The 17,784-nt window shown below is 32.9% G+C and overlaps 1 protein-coding gene across 3 annotated transcripts; it reads right to left on the reverse strand.

Moving 5' to 3' along the window:
• Positions 1-6,106: 6,106 nt before the first annotated feature.
• LOC122400292 (meiosis regulator and mRNA stability factor 1) lies at positions 6,107-17,309 on the reverse strand. Of its 3 annotated transcripts, XR_006259343.1 has the most exons (27): positions 17,198-17,299; positions 17,006-17,104; positions 16,365-16,730; positions 16,019-16,162; positions 15,639-15,920; positions 15,083-15,249; positions 14,247-14,341; positions 13,903-14,101; positions 13,515-13,677; positions 13,238-13,442; positions 13,074-13,162; positions 12,868-12,993; positions 12,643-12,795; positions 12,174-12,572; positions 11,765-11,940; positions 11,528-11,697; positions 11,254-11,465; positions 11,040-11,190; positions 10,773-10,948; positions 10,312-10,695; positions 10,030-10,233; positions 9,648-9,918; positions 9,191-9,564; positions 9,023-9,112; positions 8,567-8,948; positions 8,240-8,468; positions 6,107-6,146 (listed from the first exon to the last, which is right to left on the reverse strand). XR_006259343.1 is itself a non-coding variant. In XM_043401676.1 (26 exons), the coding sequence occupies exons 3-26, from the start codon at positions 16,689-16,691 to the stop codon at positions 8,413-8,415; spliced, it is 4,995 nt and encodes a 1,664-aa protein (XP_043257611.1). In that variant the 5' UTR covers positions 16,692-16,730; positions 17,006-17,104; positions 17,191-17,309; the 3' UTR covers positions 7,004-8,412. The 3 variants fall into 3 exon arrangements, 2 of the variants coding, with proteins under 2 accessions (XP_043257611.1, XP_043257610.1); XM_043401676.1 differs by lacking the exon at positions 6,107-6,146 and having other exon boundaries at positions 7,004-8,468; positions 17,191-17,309; XM_043401675.1 differs by lacking the exon at positions 6,107-6,146 and having other exon boundaries at positions 7,004-8,468.
• Positions 17,310-17,784: the final 475 nt, after the last annotated feature.

Consider the following 17,784-nt stretch of genomic DNA (forward strand, 5'->3'; position numbering starts at 1 on the left):
CGTTATATGCAAAAAAGAGTAAGAAAGCAACGCGAATAGTAGTAATTCGCAAATCTAATAGCAATCGCGTTTACTGATTATTCGCAACGCTATTTTAAAAGCAAACTCCCGGTGCCTAAGTTTGCAAAAACACAACCGCGAATGGTAATTATTCGCAACGCTACCCTGAAAAGCAAACGCGAAAAATAGGAATTCGCAACTCTATTTTTAATGGAAATATATTTATGTTTCACGACGCTAATGCAAATTGCGTTTTACCTAAAAATGATGGACCAGATGCTGGTGTCTTCCATGATGGATGCAAATACAGATGCAATAAATAAACTAACTACTGCAAACTACTGTTAACTACAATATAGTGGCACATATGGGGATGAAGCTTGACATTTCAAATAACGCAACGCTAAGGGGCAAACAACGCGATCAATCAAAATCGCAACGCTAATTTACAATAGAAAAGATTCCAAACGCGACTTGCAAGAATAAAAGCAACCGCGAATGGTAATTATTCGCAACACTACCCTGAAAAGCAAACGCGAAAAATAGTGATTCGCAACTCTAACAGCAATCGCGTTTACTAATAATTCGAAACGCTATTTTTAAAGCAAACGCCCGGTTCCTAGGTTTGCATAAAGACAATCGCGAATCGTATTTATTCGCAACACTGATATATCAACGCGATAAATATTTTTTCGCAACTCTACGAGCAAACGCGAACATTGTATATTATTCGCAACTCTAACTTTAATCAGGGGGTATTGGTACATGTACATACACATGTACTGGCCACTAAATAAACTAACTACTTCTACTAATACAGTTAGGGTAGAATTTGGGCATTGAAAATATCGCAACGCTAATTTATAGTATGAAAATTGCAAACGCGGTTGATGTCCATTATATGTATAAAAGAGTAAAAAAGCAACGCGAATCGTGATTATTCGCAACACTACCCTGAAAAGGAAACGCGAAAAATAATATTTCGCAACTCTACGAGCAATCGCGTTTATCAATAATTCGCAACGCTACTTTTAAAGCAAACTCCCGGTACCTAAGTTTGCATGAAAACAATCGCGAATGGTAATTATTCGTAACACTACCCTGAAAAGGAAACGCGAAAAATAACAATTCGCAACTCTAAAAGCAAACGCGATTATTGGATATTCGCAACTCTATGTATATCATAACCGCGAGTTATGGGGAGGAATGGCTGGCATGTATGGTGCAATCATGTACCAGGTACATGCACACGTGAGCCAGCCAGAGAAATAAACTAACTACAACTACAGACGAGTTAAGTGACAAAGTAGTAATAGGAATGACTTTTCATTCTCATCCGAGGATGAAGATGAAAAGCCATTTGTTGTAGCCCACTCTTGAGACGGTTTGTCAGGGCCTCTTCGGCTCATCTAGAGCCTTTTCTTTCTTCGGCGGTCCTGCCGATGCCTGAAACTTACCAAAGACTGGGCTCGAGATTTTGTGCAATACGTAGCCTTCCAACAATATACGAATTGTTGCAAGAGCATACGTGGTGAATCTCGAGCGGGACGAACGTTTCGAAAGGGACCTGATCCCGACCGCGAGCGCGAGAGAGCGACTGTAAGAGTCGCGCGATTCGAGGAGTCGAAATTAAAGCCGAAACAAACAGCACAAGTGCACCGTTTGAATCAGCAAGATTTCTACTCTCGAACTCGTAACTACAGGAACAGAACTGCCACGCAAAAACGCGCCTACCCGAATTACTAATGTGGACAGTCCTGCCCTGACACCTACCTACTTAGATCTAAACACACACACCAGAGAATAAGTTACCTGCCTACCTAGCGCTGCATTTAAAAAATTGCAAAACTCATTCTCGCAAACATACACTCCACGGTTCTCATTCTTAATGTCCGAGCGCGACCTAAACTAGAGAGGACTCCCCGGGGTTCCCCCGACACCCGGACACAACTGACTCCTGTCATGCTCTAAATGTACGTACCATTTTCTGTAATCGACTGACAAAGACTAGTGACCATTGCGTAGTTAAACATTTATATTGGACGTCTCAATCTATGTAATATAGATCTATTATCTATTGTATATATATATATGTATGATTATATAAAATTGAGAAGCTAATTTATTAAGTATTTTATAATATTTCTGTCGTGAGTCAACAATTGTCGAATAAATAGTAAATGGCAATTTAATATTATTATTGTAACTAATACAAATTTCATGTTACAAAAATTCTGTATGTAAATTATAATTATAAAAACTTCTGAAACGGCGCACTTCCCACAGCCTAACCACACACACACATGTGGAAAGTACACCGTGCACGATGCACTAGGCAATGTCAGTCGCCAATGCATTATTAGAAATTGTTATAAACTAAGTCATCGTGTACATTGCCTTCGCTCATGCAAATAGCACCTGGGCATGTGCGTGAACTTAGGCAACGAACACGGAAGTATTAGCCTGAAAATCCTGAACTAGAAGCAGTGATTAATAAACAATAATAACGGGCTAACATTTCATTTTTCAGTTATAACGATTCGACTTTTTCTTTCTAATAAATCAAGAATAAAAAATTTCAGATTTGAAATGAAGAAACGCTATTTGTGAAAATTGTTCTGATTAAAATTCAATTAAGAAGAACTTTAAATAATTTAATTTGAAAGTTTCGAACAAATTGTTCAAGTGAACTAATTAAATTATTCAACCCTACGGCGAGTCTGTCGTCAAAGCGAATTTTTAAAACATGAAATCAGTAAATAAATGTTGCTTTTGACTCGAGAATCTACCGATCGCGAAACGTTTTCTTGTACATCAAATGAAACGTGATATTTTGTAATAAATAAAGGAAGATTAATATCTTATATACAAATGAATTTATATTTGAACTTGGAACGGAAAAAATATAAAAATTGCAATCAATGTTGAATACTATATACTCGATAATAATTGTATTGTAATTATATGAATTTAATTATAAGTAAAAATATAAATTCGATTTACATTATAAACATTATTTATTTTGTTACTCTATTTTCAATCTGAATATTTTTATTAAAAATAGTTTATCGTATTAAAAAAATTCAAGTACAAGAAAACCCTAGCCTGAACTAAGTAATAAACAAATATAAGTTACTATTCACGGGTATTTTCAATACCCGCGGTCACTTAACTCGTCAAAAATACTAAGTATACAACCAGTCACCTGCGTTGATTCGAACCTTTCGTTCTACAACGTGATTGGGTACCAGAGGAACACAAATAACATGCGACTCACCAATGATGATAGCATGATGACGATGCTGCCCAGTAGAAGTCATCAAGGAAGTCATCCACCAGTCATCCATCAGTCAGCATGGTCCTGCTAGTTTCTAAGATGTAGGGATCAGGTTCAAAGACTGCAAGAAAACAATTAAAATCTATTGTTAAAATTATAGACTTTAATAAATATTTTTACAAGTATAAATTCATACTTACATTATTCGCTCGCAGAGCATCGCCCAATAGTCCTCTTCAGTAATGTACCGACTCTACTACCGGTAACGAGGAGCTTAAATTTCAAATTGAAAAAAATAATTAACTCGATCGGGAAGTATTAAATTAGATTACCGCGACCGAAGATTGAAAACGGCGAACAAACGAGTCTATTCTCGTGATTCAGAAAACAGGGAGAGCCACGATGCTCTGGAAATGCTTAAAAATTTCGTAAGAAACACTGCTTCTACTATCGCGTTTGCCTAACTGCGTTGTACGACAACTTACTCGGGGTCACTTTACCCTGGAAAACAAACTGTTGCTACGCAGTAAACAATGAGTCTACCGGCCGCCTTGCGCGCGACTAACAAAGTTGCGAAAGAATGCTGAAAAGAAAGATGGAAGAGGATACAAGAAATACAACGAGCACGCGTGTGCCTTTCCTGCTGGTTTTTGTTTCCTTTTCCCTTATTCGATGTTCATCGACAGAAATACTGTATAACTTAAATATAACTCACACTTTTGTCAATTTATAGTTGCAGATGACAAGATTCTTGAATCTGTTAACATTATTCGCTTTAATGAATTATGATTCACAAAGTCGTAATAAATATATCTTTTATAAACAATACCTTAATCACAGACGAGATATACGAGTAGATCTTTCAACTTATGGACTTTCGTGGCCCAATCTGGCTGCCATACCGACCTGAAAATTCGGAGGTGATTTCAGCGCCCTCTTCACATGGATGGCGGTCAGTTGAGAAACTATTCACTGAATTAGTATTGATAGGCAAACAGCGTAGCGCGTAAATACATGCGAGTTGACTATGGAAGGGATTAAAATTCATTTCTGAATCTGTTGGTAACGTTGCAAATTACACGAAAATGCTAATGGCCGAAAAAATACATTAGGTGAAAGGTCTACTCGTATAAGTACCTCGTCTGTGCTTTAGTCACCAATTAAATATTGTTCACACCACCGATTCAATAAGAGTTTGTTCTAACGCCCACGTAAAAAATTAGTAGTGTTACAGCGCACTCTGTGTTTAAGGACAATGACTCTGTGAATCATATTTAACCCGATCATCGACGTCGGTAACATCAGAATATTGTTCTAAAGTCAAGATACTTTTAGATTACTCAGATTAGTAACATCGAGGCCTGATTCTCAAAATTAAAATTTGAAAAGGCAAATGCGAAAAGTTCTTATCGTTTGCAACTCGAAATGGAACTATACAATTAATGCAAATTATTTGCAATTTTAGCCAGATCGAGAAACGCGAATAATTCGTATTTTGCACCTCACATATATTTACACGCAACTACAATCTGTTTACCTATTACACTAATTCAATGAATAATTTCTCAACTGACGCCATCCATGAGAAGAGAACGCTAAAATCACCTCTCAAATAGGTCGGTATGACAGTCAGTTTGGGCTAAGAGAGCCCATAAGGAATTGTATGTAAACAATATTTTACATATTTTAATTAAATTAAGTATACAAGGACATTAAAGTGCAGATACGTATTTAATAAATAATAATTTGTTAACTTGATTGACAACCTATTATAGAATTTAAATGACGTCATTGAACGTAAAAGCAAAAGAGGAGGGGTAACATGAACTGACCCATTGAACCTCGCGTAGCAAAATCAATAATGTATCTCGAGAATCTTTCTTTTTTTATTAAATTTCTTATCGCAACAGTATATAAAAACATCCATTGTACATGTATAACAAATTATTTTATTAAATACTTGTTTAAAAGATTTCATTGATCATTTATACTTTACAATTTTTGTTTACATTCATTATTACAATAAAACTTTCAGATACAATTATTTATTACAAAGCATTATGTATTTTGACATTTCTTGCATAAAATACAATTTAATTTTCTATTAGTCGGAATGTTATTACAAATTAGTGGCATCAAATTTACTACAAATCATATACTAAACAATAGGTTCCTTATGAAAACGTTTACACAAGTGTACAATATTAAAGATTCTAAATTCGCATAATTAAAATTTTTTTTAATTATAAAAAAAAAGTTTTATTATGACTAATAGAAAATCCAAATTGTCTGATTCATACAATTTAAAAAACAAAGTAAAAATTATCTTCTCCTTTATGTAGATATAAAATACAATAAAATCCATTCTTACGCAATAAATATATAACATGTAACAAAATTATCTTGTTCCACATAAATTAATAGAAGCTGTTTAATGATCGTAGAATACTAGGAAGCCTCTTAAAAATATTAATACATGATTGTCAATTAACGAATTGTGAATTTTAGTATCATTAGATTCATCGATACTGCATCATTATTCTTTCATTCTTTTAGCAATGTACCAAACTTAGAATATGATTACATAGTGGCAATTAATGGTACTTCGAATTTAGCAAGCCGTAACAATTACAAAATATGATTTGGACTTCCTCGCGTCTGTGAAATTGTATACACATTTCATTTTTAATAAAAAGTTCCTTAATAATTAAAGTAAAACATGAGATCAACAAGATCGTTTATACAATTCTCAAAGAGAGCAATCTTTCCTACCATTTTCTTGTAATATGCATTAAATCTACTAATAATGTACCTTTGTAGATAATGAATGCCATCATGAATATTTTTTTTTAATTGTTTTCATTTGGTACTGAAAACAGAAAATATTCCAATAAAATATTACCATTGTGGAAAATAACAATTAGTAAATGTTGAAATCCGATCGATACAGTTATACATTTTCCTTTTATCTTATTTTCGATAAAGCATTTATTACCTGTTACCACCTAGCAATTTTTTTGATGAATTAATCTCAATAGAATTCATAAAAGTTTAACTCCAAGTATCATACGCTTTTGCCATTCTTGCAATTTTTTTAACTATTCGGTAATGACTATTACATTAATGTTGATAAATATTCCTTCGATTAAAAACATTTTCTTGTAGACAATGAAATAGTATGACATTCAGAAATATCATAAAATATTTTCAGCTATCATCAAAATATTCAAAACACATTCATTCATAATACAATTAAAAAATCACATATGCTATAAAAACGAACAGATAATAATGTAGGGAAATTACTGACGCAAATGAAAAAAAAATAATTGTACGAATGGAAATACATGGTAGATTAATATCTGATAAAAATAAATTGTATTCGATATCATAGTTGATAAGGACATCATAGTTGGTTACAATTATTTAAATACTATACCTTGATTCTCTGAATATAATTCGTTCTCTGTGACAATAATTTCCAATGAGTCAGTAGGATTGGGCTGATAAAATTTAAATTATGGCAAATAATTCACTAAATAAGGTAAAAATACAACCAATACTTTGTAGTAGTTATAAAAGGAATTTGATTTCAAACGTATGCTTTAATTTATAAATGATCTCATTAATAATGTTACTACGAATCATAATGAAATTAATATTTTATTGAAATATAACTTTTTTATAAAAAAAAATAATGCGATTAAACATAAGAAAATGGCCCAAACCTATGAATGTACACAATCATTGCCTATTTTCAATTTGTCTTCATTTATTGCTATATCATTTGCACTCTCTTTCTATTCTATATCACAGTATGACAAATGCTACATGAATTTTATATGCAATACAATTAATACACATCACTCGGTATAAACGCCGCACACTTATTCACATATTCAAATAAAAAATCATAGCTACTTAAGTATATTGGTTCGGTCGAATTAGATTTTGTACTGAAAAAAATTCACAACTCAAATGTTATTACATAACATTGTTACAAACGTTCTGAAAAATGATATAAACCATCGATTGACTTCGATGTGATAACAGCAGCGACTATAAATAAATAATGAAAATTGTGAAACTGATACTTTTTTCATGAAATATGCATTACGTTAGGATTAGATGATTAACATGACAATAGCATTGACATAAAACTACTGGTAGGACTTATTCTTTGCATTTAGCGGCGCTAAAATTAAAAGAGTACATTTTCAATTTTGTGAAAAATTGGAATAACTTTTTTTATATGATCACGGAGCAAAAACCATTCACTCGATTGTACTCTTTTGACACTAATTTTGGAAAAACGTCCATAAACAAATCATGTCTATGACCCCTAAATGTTCGTAAAAAGGTACTTTTCTTAAAAAATAAAAAAACATCAATTTGAAATTTGGTGAATACATTCATAATCAAAAAGCCAATATTTCACCCAATTTTCAAAGTTTCACGTCAATTTTTTAAAAAGTTATTAACGATTTTCTAGTTCTTATATTTTGACGGCTTTTATTTTTTTACAACCTAACTAATCATCAATCAATTCGAACGTAATGCATATCTTGTGTCATAGGTAATTTTAATATCTATAACTAGCAATTTTTATATTTCACGTAGGACTGCTCGTTTCTGAAATATAAAGGATTTTATGAAAAAAGTACCAATTCGACAACTTTTCATTACATATTTATACTCGCTGCTGTCGTTACATTGAAATTGATCGACGGCTTACATCATTTTTCGAAACATTCGTAACAATATTATGTACGAAAATTTGCGTTGGGTACTTTCTCCAATTTTGAGTATTTTTATATCTAATTTGACTGGACCATATAGATATTTATATATATTTTTTGTTTTCATAATTCTTGAAAATTAATTCTTTTCTTTATCGTGTATGTATCAAATCGACATATTATTACCATATATTTCAAATGTAAATGAGGAGGGTGTACCTACCATTTAGGAAACGGTGTATAGGTATTAAGCCTACTGTGTGATAGCCTACCGAGATGCCATGTATCCCTTCTTTATCCAATCACAATAACACATCTCAAAACTAAAAAATGTGTTTCGGCTTCTTTGCTTTTATCGTATGATACGTTTGTACATTTGCAAACTTGTTCCGTTCTTTATGATTTAATGGGTTGATTAAACTGCGCAGCCAGACGACATTTATTTGTGAATACTACAAAGAGCAAATAGTTTTTATTTATGGCAGTTTCAACAACACATGATTGCAAATAAAATAATGATCAATTATTAAAAATACTACAAGTTACTTACACTGCTTTGTGGGAGTATCGTGTTTCTCGTTATCATTATCACCATCCTCCGTGTTACTGCTATCATTTTCAGTACTCGTAACAGTTGCATCCTCTGTTGAACAGTCGACAATCTTTTCTTGTTTGCACGTGAAAGTTTGTGCAATTAAAATGTTCTCCGAAGATATACTTTTTTTGGGAGTCAAAGAGAGCGACGGAAGTGGCAATTCAGAAGGATGAGGAGCAACGACGATATTACGTTTGGAAGAAAAGTAAGGTGAAGTGCGTGGATTTAAAGGATTTGCCGCAGCCGGTAATAAATTTTTTGTCGGCGATAATAGGTTAAACGTACTATTATCGGATACAATTTGACTCCAGGAAGGAGGTAACGTTAACGGAGGAACCTGTTAATACAAAAAATGCAATGAAATTATAAACTACGCCAGTGATAATGTTCAGTACTGAAAGAATTATTTACCTGCACATTGGTAGCGTGTTCATCCTGTGGATATGTAAACTTCGTTGGAGTCATCCAGACTGAAGATTCCCACTGATTCTTACTTAAATGCTACGATTTAACAAACTTTATTAGTAATTTGTAGGTTAGTAAGAAAAGTATATGCACAAAATAATTTGAAAAAAATACCTCGGGCGGAGAATCTGGTTTAGGAGGAGGCGGTGGAAAACCGTGCGGCATAATCGGAGTACGCATTAAGCTTTTAAGAAAGCTTTCACTTCCATTCTCTTGCAATGACCAAGGAACCAACTGATCTTCTGAAGACGATGTTTTCCAATCCCTGTCAGATTCCTTCGACCACATACTGTTCTTTTCAATTTGCTTCCAAGAATGCTGACTTTCGATCGTTTGTCCTGTCCATTTTGCACGTTTTTTCACCGCACTTGAATTGTTGGAAATGTTCATGCGAGAAGAAGAATCGCTTTCAAACGATTCATTGCTAGAGTCCGTATCACGATACGACGATGCTGATCTATACGTCGGTGGTAATGGTATACCAACGGCTATTTATGAAACAAAATCGAGTTAGAAAATCCTTGAAACGCCAACAATTTTTAGACAGTTACGCATATGTAGTTTTACATACCAGCAAGTTTTTTGTTTAGAGATATAATGTTTTTTTTTTGTCGTGATACTTTCATTGTAACAGTACAAGGTAAAGCTTGCAAAAGTGCAAGAATGTTTGAAAACCCGTATTCTACAGGTTTACAGACAGAACATGTAGTTGACAAGTACGCTGTCTCAAACTGTGAGAGCTTCAATGTTCCGCCATAATTCATCAATACACGATATAAATCACAAGCGAAACAATGTAACGGTGTAAGCTCTATTAACTGCTCGTCGTTCACTGTTGTGAACTGTAATAATATGTATATAATTATACAAGTTACTTTCAGAAATAAGCTATGTCCTTTGAGGAAAGTATTCTGATGTTTCTCAAAGGACACTAAGACTAAACTATAACTTACGCGAACTACGTTAGATAAATTTTTCATAAGTTCGTCTATGTTACATGGCTTCAAATAATACTGTGTATAGAGTTTCTGAAATTCTTTAACTGACATTCTGTATTGAGATTGATTCATCAACACTCGACGGCACTGTAGAGTTAATAGTTGCAACTGAGATTTATCTATCATTACAATTGCTGGTTGAGTTGCTAAATGAATAATCTAAAAGATTGGTAAAACCACGAATTAATATACATACTTTTAACGTTAAATATAAATTTTTATGTTAAGACTCTGTACCTTTACAGAATCTTCAAGTTTCTGCATAAGTTGTAACATAGATGTACATCCAAATAACTCTGGTTTTAACTCGTAACCAAACTGTTGTAAAAAGTTGTGCGTAATGTTTGAAACATTAAGAAAACCTCGGGATCGTGGAACTAATTTTGATATTTGTTCGGAAAGTACACGAAGACCTTGCTTTTCTATTAGAGAAATTTGCCTTTCACCCGAATTATCATCTTCGATCTTGACTACATCGGGTATAGCTTCAAATAATTCAATTAACTTGGTAAACCCGTAATCTGACACGCGACACTGATGTCCAAAATGATGATGATACGAAGGCACAAATTTATCAAACTGCATTCTGCATTGGGGTACATGTCGTAACAATTCTATAACCTACATAAAACGTGAGCATATTTTTTATTAATATCAAATTAATTTCCTAGAGTATTTTTAATGCACTTCTACCTTACCTCTAAAGCGAACTGTTTCGTTCGCTCAATTTCTTCTGCAGTTTGTTCACGTTTAGGAATAGCTATCATTTTATCACCACCATTGATTGTAGTGACAACGACAGCGTTTTCCGATACTTCACGGAGTATATCGTCTATTTCACAAACACCGTAATCCACGATATCCCATGGTTTAGCTGTACAATTTTTATGTTTATTTTTTTTCTCTTCGTAACATGTATGATTACATGACTATGATTACAATTTAGTAGGATACAAAATATTTACCTATTACTCTAGCATAAACGCTTGGAAAATCTGAAAGCGTAACTTGTTTACTAGCCTTAGATTTTAAAACTCTCAACAGGTCAGATGTAAAACGACGTACTTGAGCGCGATGAGACAATGTTACTACGCGATTATTTCCTTCGCCCATTACCTAAAATATATAATGTAAATTTCAAGAATAAGCTTAAATTTACCTAAGTTTTATTTTACTTACTTGTACGGTATGTGTAAGTGCTTCTAATAAGTCGATCAATTTAGTAAATCCATAATCAGCAACTCTACACTGTCTTCCAAAATGATGATGATATGCAGGTATAAATCGATTGAACAGTAATTGGCAGTGTGAAGCAGTTTTTAAAAGATCAACTAATTCGCGACTAAAGAGTGCTAATTGATTGGCAAGAGGAGGACTCACACACTTGTTTTCTAAAAAATAAAATGGTACACTTGCAGTATGTCATTAAAGTGTAAAAAAGTAAGAAATTTACCTTCGTTACTATCTTGCGTTTTATTCCCTGTCCAAACAAGATATTTTACACTACCAATACCCTGTTTTAATTCTACACATGATAAACAGGATACCAAATGTTCTAAAGGTACCCCATTTTCAACCACTTGTAGTTTTTCCTTAAATTCAGCTTCATAACAATTTGGCAAACTAAAAAAATTAATCTGATGATAATAGAATTTTCGAAATTCGATAAAAATATTTGTATATAATATACCTAGGCAGTGGTAAACATCCATTATGTGTAGTTAGTAACTGATGTATACGTGGATCAAGAAGTTTTAAAGAAACTTTTACATTAGGAAGTGATGCTACTTTTTGCTCAGCCCATCCCTTATCAAACCATGGTTTTAGCGTATGAGTAGTACAATATGGTAACTCTACTTGTTCCTCCTACAAATTAAACGTTCACTTTACGCTTTGTGTACAATTTATACACTTATAGAAACATTTCACGTCTATTATTTCAGAAAGTTTTCATCGCTTTGGAAATATCGTCACCGCATTTCACCAGTAAAAGGAACAATGGCTCTACTTTCACTAGAGAAGCTCGAACTCGGCTTTATTTATCCATCATAGTGCGTCTAACATTTATACAACGTTAAAATACATATATAACAATATACCTGAGTTGTAGTGTTTAAACATGGTGATGGCGTATTTCTGTGATCTGGATTAAGAGAAACCATTCTGCCGCTGGGGTCTTCGATAATAATACAGACATCCTTCATTTTATATAATTCCGAAATGCTGATGGTAATCATAAAACGACTCTCATACATTTCGCGGAACTTGAACAGGGGAAGTTTGTGACCTGGCACTTCTTGTAGCAACATTACAATTTGCGCCCGTATAACTTGAGGGCTTACTCGACCGCTATGAGCGTAAGATATTAAAATACGTTTATATCCTAATTTACGACGATGTAATTGAGAAATTGCATATTGCGCGTCCGACAACGATGGAACTTTGACACTTGCAGCAAAGTTACCATCAGACTGTATAAAAATAGACACATTTAACACCTAAAAACAAACCGATATAAATAAAAACATTTACATCGATGGTAATGTAATTATATGTATTATAATTTACCACCACATGTTCCAGGAATATAGAAGCGAGCATATGTCTTAGTTTTGTTGGATTAATATTTTGGTCTATGTTAGTTACTTGTAATTCAATAGGTGTGCATGTTTCATTGTTCACCGAAGTTCCATTGTGATTATTTATTGGATTGAAGAATTTCTAACGTGCCAACAATTGTATATTATTATCTACTTATCTAGTAGAAATAAAACATCTTTAAAATTCAAATACCTCAACTTCTTCATTTTCTGCATCACTTGGATGATAAGGTGAAGTGTTTGCACATTGCTGACTCATCGTCTGTATGTTATTCTCGTAAGGTGAAGGTGTTCTGGTTCTACGTACAGATTTTTGATTCTTAAAAAAACAAGAAAAGTAAACGATTAGAATATATGTAAATGTTTTTCTTCGTATCGTATATTTAATTTATTTTATACCTGTCCGTTCCACTGATTTCGCTCTCGTGATTGTAGATCATACAATGGAGATGGACTACGACGTTTGAACGAACTTGACTGAGAATGCGCTGTAACGTAACAAAAATAAAGTGATCGCTACTTTTCAACTTTATAAGAATAAAAATAAACGAACAAATACAAACCATTTCCATTGAAACTGGTTGAAGCATTTAATGGGGGATGTGGTTGCCTTGATCCAGCCCATTCTGGCGGTTGAACAAAAGAAGTACATGTTCCTCTGATACATCTTAGACTCTCAGGAGTTCGAGAAGCTACATTATTTGTAGCTGTATTATCCCGAGCCTGCGGGATGTGAAGTCTCCTACTAAGCACTTTGGTCTTTTCAACCTTGAAATTATTAATTATTAATCACCAAAGAAATAATGATTACATTTAAAACTGATCTGTAAAAGTACAAACTTTATATTGTTCCTCCCACAAATGACCAAATTGCTGTGGACCAGAGATTTGCCACGATAATGGTGATTGGACCCTTGCAAGTTCATTATATGCTCTATTAAAAGCTACATTATTACTATTTGAATATGATCTCCCAACAAAACCAGACGGAGATTGAATAACTCTGTAAATACAAGTAGAAGAACATCAAGTATCGATAAATTTATACCAATTGCATCATTATTCTTTTAAATGTTATATCAGATAAGATCAAAGCTCTTAAAATTTCATAGCCCAAATCAGCAAGGATGATATGTCATCTACTCGCGATTCTAAGGCTCTCCTCGGAAATTCATCATTTGTAAAAGGCTACTTTTATATTATGACTAATTTGTAGAAAATTAATTACGTTGCTGGTGCTGAAACTGGAGCACAATGAGAATTCCATGCTGAACCATATGTTCCAATGACTGGAATTGAAGATTGATAATGTGGAATTTGAAGCGTTCTCCCACCCGTTACCGAAGTACTTGCACTATACATTTGTCTTGAAGAACTAGTAACAATTTCCGATTCACTTACAGCGCGATTTCTATTTGTTAACTTTCCTAGAATTTTAAAATATATTGTACAGAGATATTATACATTAACACACTTTATTGCTGTTATTATTGTTATCTTCATAACTTTAATAATAAAACGCAAAATTTTTAAAAAAGAAACAAAACTACATTACATATGTAGCGAGTATACCTGGAGTTTTCTGAAAATTACTCCCCTGCTCTTTTTGAAATTTTACAGAAATTTTCGAACCAAGAACAAGTTTTCCATCCATACGCTTCTGAGCCCTACCAGAAAAAGTCACATTGTTATTGAGCACAGCAGACTAACTGTAATTACAAGGGGTCAATACACAACATAATCAAATCTGTCTATAAATGACCTTCAAGAACACATTAAATATGTTTATAACATAAATTAAGAAATCAATCGATTTTCTAAAGACACTTATGCTTCTTGTTTTAAATGCACATTTTATTAAATATTCTTACCCATGTCATATTATAACAACTTTTTGTCACCAAATGTATATATTACCAACTTACCTTAAATATAAATAAAATCATTGCATCATGTCAACATTTTAATATGAATAAATAAAATTATAAATAATAACAATATATTAAACAAAACTTTTCAACAATAATTGCTATAATACACATATATAAATGAAACAAATATGTTATACAAATCAAAATTGTGATCTCTCTAGCATGCCACTATGTACGTTACATTGCTATTCCCTGTTTAAATTCTATCTTATTTATGTATTTATCCCTACTACTTCTAGCACAGTTTTTTTTCTTAACACCGAATAACCCAATAAGATGTCTGTAGATAGAGACAAACGATTGGTTGTACATAGAGCGGGTTATTTAAATACAGACATGATACTGCTATTACTTCTGTTGCAATTAAATTGTTACCTCTATATTTTAAGACACGAAGATACTTTTTAAATAACTAAGTAAATGATGAACGCGTAAAACGATATTTATAAAGGATCAAAATAACAAAAATATATATACCTTTCTGCATAAATTTGTGAAGTAAAACGTAAAACTGCAGTATTTGATTGGATTTCTACTACTCGGCCACCAAAGTTTTCAGACAATTGTTTAAGACGACGCTTAACGGACATAACATCTTGATCTTCAGGAAGATTACTAGCTAGTAAGTCATAACATGTGGTAACCTGGAAGGAACATAAATATTACGAAATCCTAAAAATACCCACATTTTTATACAATTAAAGGTAAAAACAAACAAAAGAATTATTGCATTACTTCACAGTTAATTCCAGGAAAAACAAACACTCTTATATGTATACTTCAAACATACACATACATGACGAGTACATAGAAATGTTAGTAATAATGAACGAATAAATACACATATATAGTTCTAGTAAATAATAAATTACATAAGAATAAAAACACGCATGAAATTTATAATAAAGCAGTTTATTATGTAAAGTAATTTTAGAAAGTTTAAATTTTTTCATATTACAAAAAAAAAAGAAATATAAAAACGAATAAGAATACAGTATCTGAAAACAAATTTTAATATTAACAAGTCCATTACCTCCACAGTCCTGGACGGCAGTGATTCCATTAATTCTGAAAAGTCATAATGCTCATTGGCACAAAGTATTAATGCTTCAGAAGTATTCTTCATATGTAAAAGTATCACATGGATTCTTTTTCTATAACGTAAATCACTGAGATCAGCAGCAAAATTAATATCACCAGATATTAAAATTATAGCTGCTGGACTTCCATGAATATCAGCAAACCTCCTAATAGATTGTTTGAGCTTTTCATCAGCAGCATTTTTACACCTTGTAGCAACATGTATTAAATTAATCTAAATCACATAAGATTTATGAATGAAACATTACATTATAAATGGAATTATCTAGGATATATAATAAAATCTTCAAAGAACACATTAAACGAATTTACCTGAGCATCGTTTAATTCCTTCACGACCTGACTACTTTCTTTACAAACATCACAAACTACAATAAATTCTGCTTCCCTGTAACCACTAAAAAATTTGTCTCGAATTACTTGTATTGCAGCCATAGCAGACTTTCCTTTTGGAACCTGTAATAATTTTACACAAACGTGTATTTTATATGCTCAAGTAATATATTTTGTTAATTTTGTTTATGTAACAAGGAATTCTTCTATAAGTAAATAACATTCTGTAATTTATTAAAATAAAAATTGAAAATATATTTTTTAAATTTGAAGTACCAAGAAATAATTATGTCAATGCAATTGAAAGATCTAATTCCATACTAACATGACAATTTTCTATATCCCAAAATACACCAATAGGTGGAAGATATATTGGAGATGCAGGCAAATTGACTGGACTGTCATGATGTAAAAAGGAATGATCATATTTATAATGGCTAAGCAATGGTGAGGCAGATGCTTTATTTTCAATTTTAAAGCTGTCTTTATTGGTGCTGATGCTATCCAATGACCGAGGTATGGTACTTTGAGCATTTTGCGATAAAACTTTCTGTGCAAATAATAACTGTATTAGTCTCTCATTTAGATCTTCAATTTCTTCTTCGTCATTCGCACAAAGTGCTTGATAATCCATAATATTTTGGTCTGCCATGTGTTTTATAGAATATCATTTATCATTCCAATATATAACCTATAACCAAAATAATACAGACGATAAAATATATTCTACTGGAAAACAGAAAGTAAAACTTTCTACTACTATGTAACAAACACAATAGAAGCGAATAATAAAAAATTTACGATGAACGTGTAAAACGACGTTATCGTAAAATTGATAAACTTTAGTATCGCATTTTGATAAAATACATATATAATGTTATCGCTAGTATCGTTGAATCTATAATAATAGTACATATAAATGCAATAATACAATATAATACAATATACAACTGATTCGTATATTACCTAAAATATTAACTCATTACAATCTTAAAGTTTGTATTGAGTGTGTAGCCATACAGAACGTTGTCAAACTTAAGGTTGATGCAATTCTTTTAACAAGTTCTAGAAAATGCACAAAACATCGCACGAATTAAAAACATAAACGTACGTACACATGCATCGTACTAATTCATGACCAAAACTCATACCACATACAGGAAGCAAACACCGAGTAAAGTAGCGAGTAACCATCCGATTTACTGTCTCTCCCGCTTCTTGCGCAGCACGCATGCATACATGTTATAGGCGGTTCTCATCAAACGGTGACTACGTCTCTTGCATCACTATACTGCATCCAATAGGCGCACTCGAGGTAAATAAAATCACGTGATTTCGACCAGTATAGCTTGTGTAGTGTTGTGTGACCACGCGAACGTAGCCACAGAAATATGTATAATCGGTAGGTAAATTAGGAGCGAAATTCAAAAGCGGATGGTTATGCGTGATTGAGAGAATATCGTTAAGAATGCGCGATGCTGGTGGCACGCGTGGGAAAGATCTTGGGTAGAGCTCGAAAACAGGAAGAGGACATCAATTAACAGACCCCGAAACGAATCGCGAGTTTCTTGTAAGTCACGTAATCTTTTGAAAAGGCCTTGTCCTTTGTTAGTCTTTAGGAGTGTCGATCGACTCCAGAGGTGTTGGCGACGCTAAGGAAGTCATAAATTTCCTTCAAGGGTAGTTTTCTCGATCCTCGGAGCAAAGCCTACTTTCTTTTCCCACGTAGGCACCCCGCTGTGTAA

The sequence above is a fragment of the Colletes gigas genome, unplaced genomic scaffold (assembly GCF_013123115.1).
Source record: "Colletes gigas isolate AHSC1104 unplaced genomic scaffold, ASM1312311v1 Colletes_gigas_Sc00016, whole genome shotgun sequence".
Taxonomy (NCBI): domain Eukaryota; kingdom Metazoa; phylum Arthropoda; class Insecta; order Hymenoptera; family Colletidae; genus Colletes; species Colletes gigas.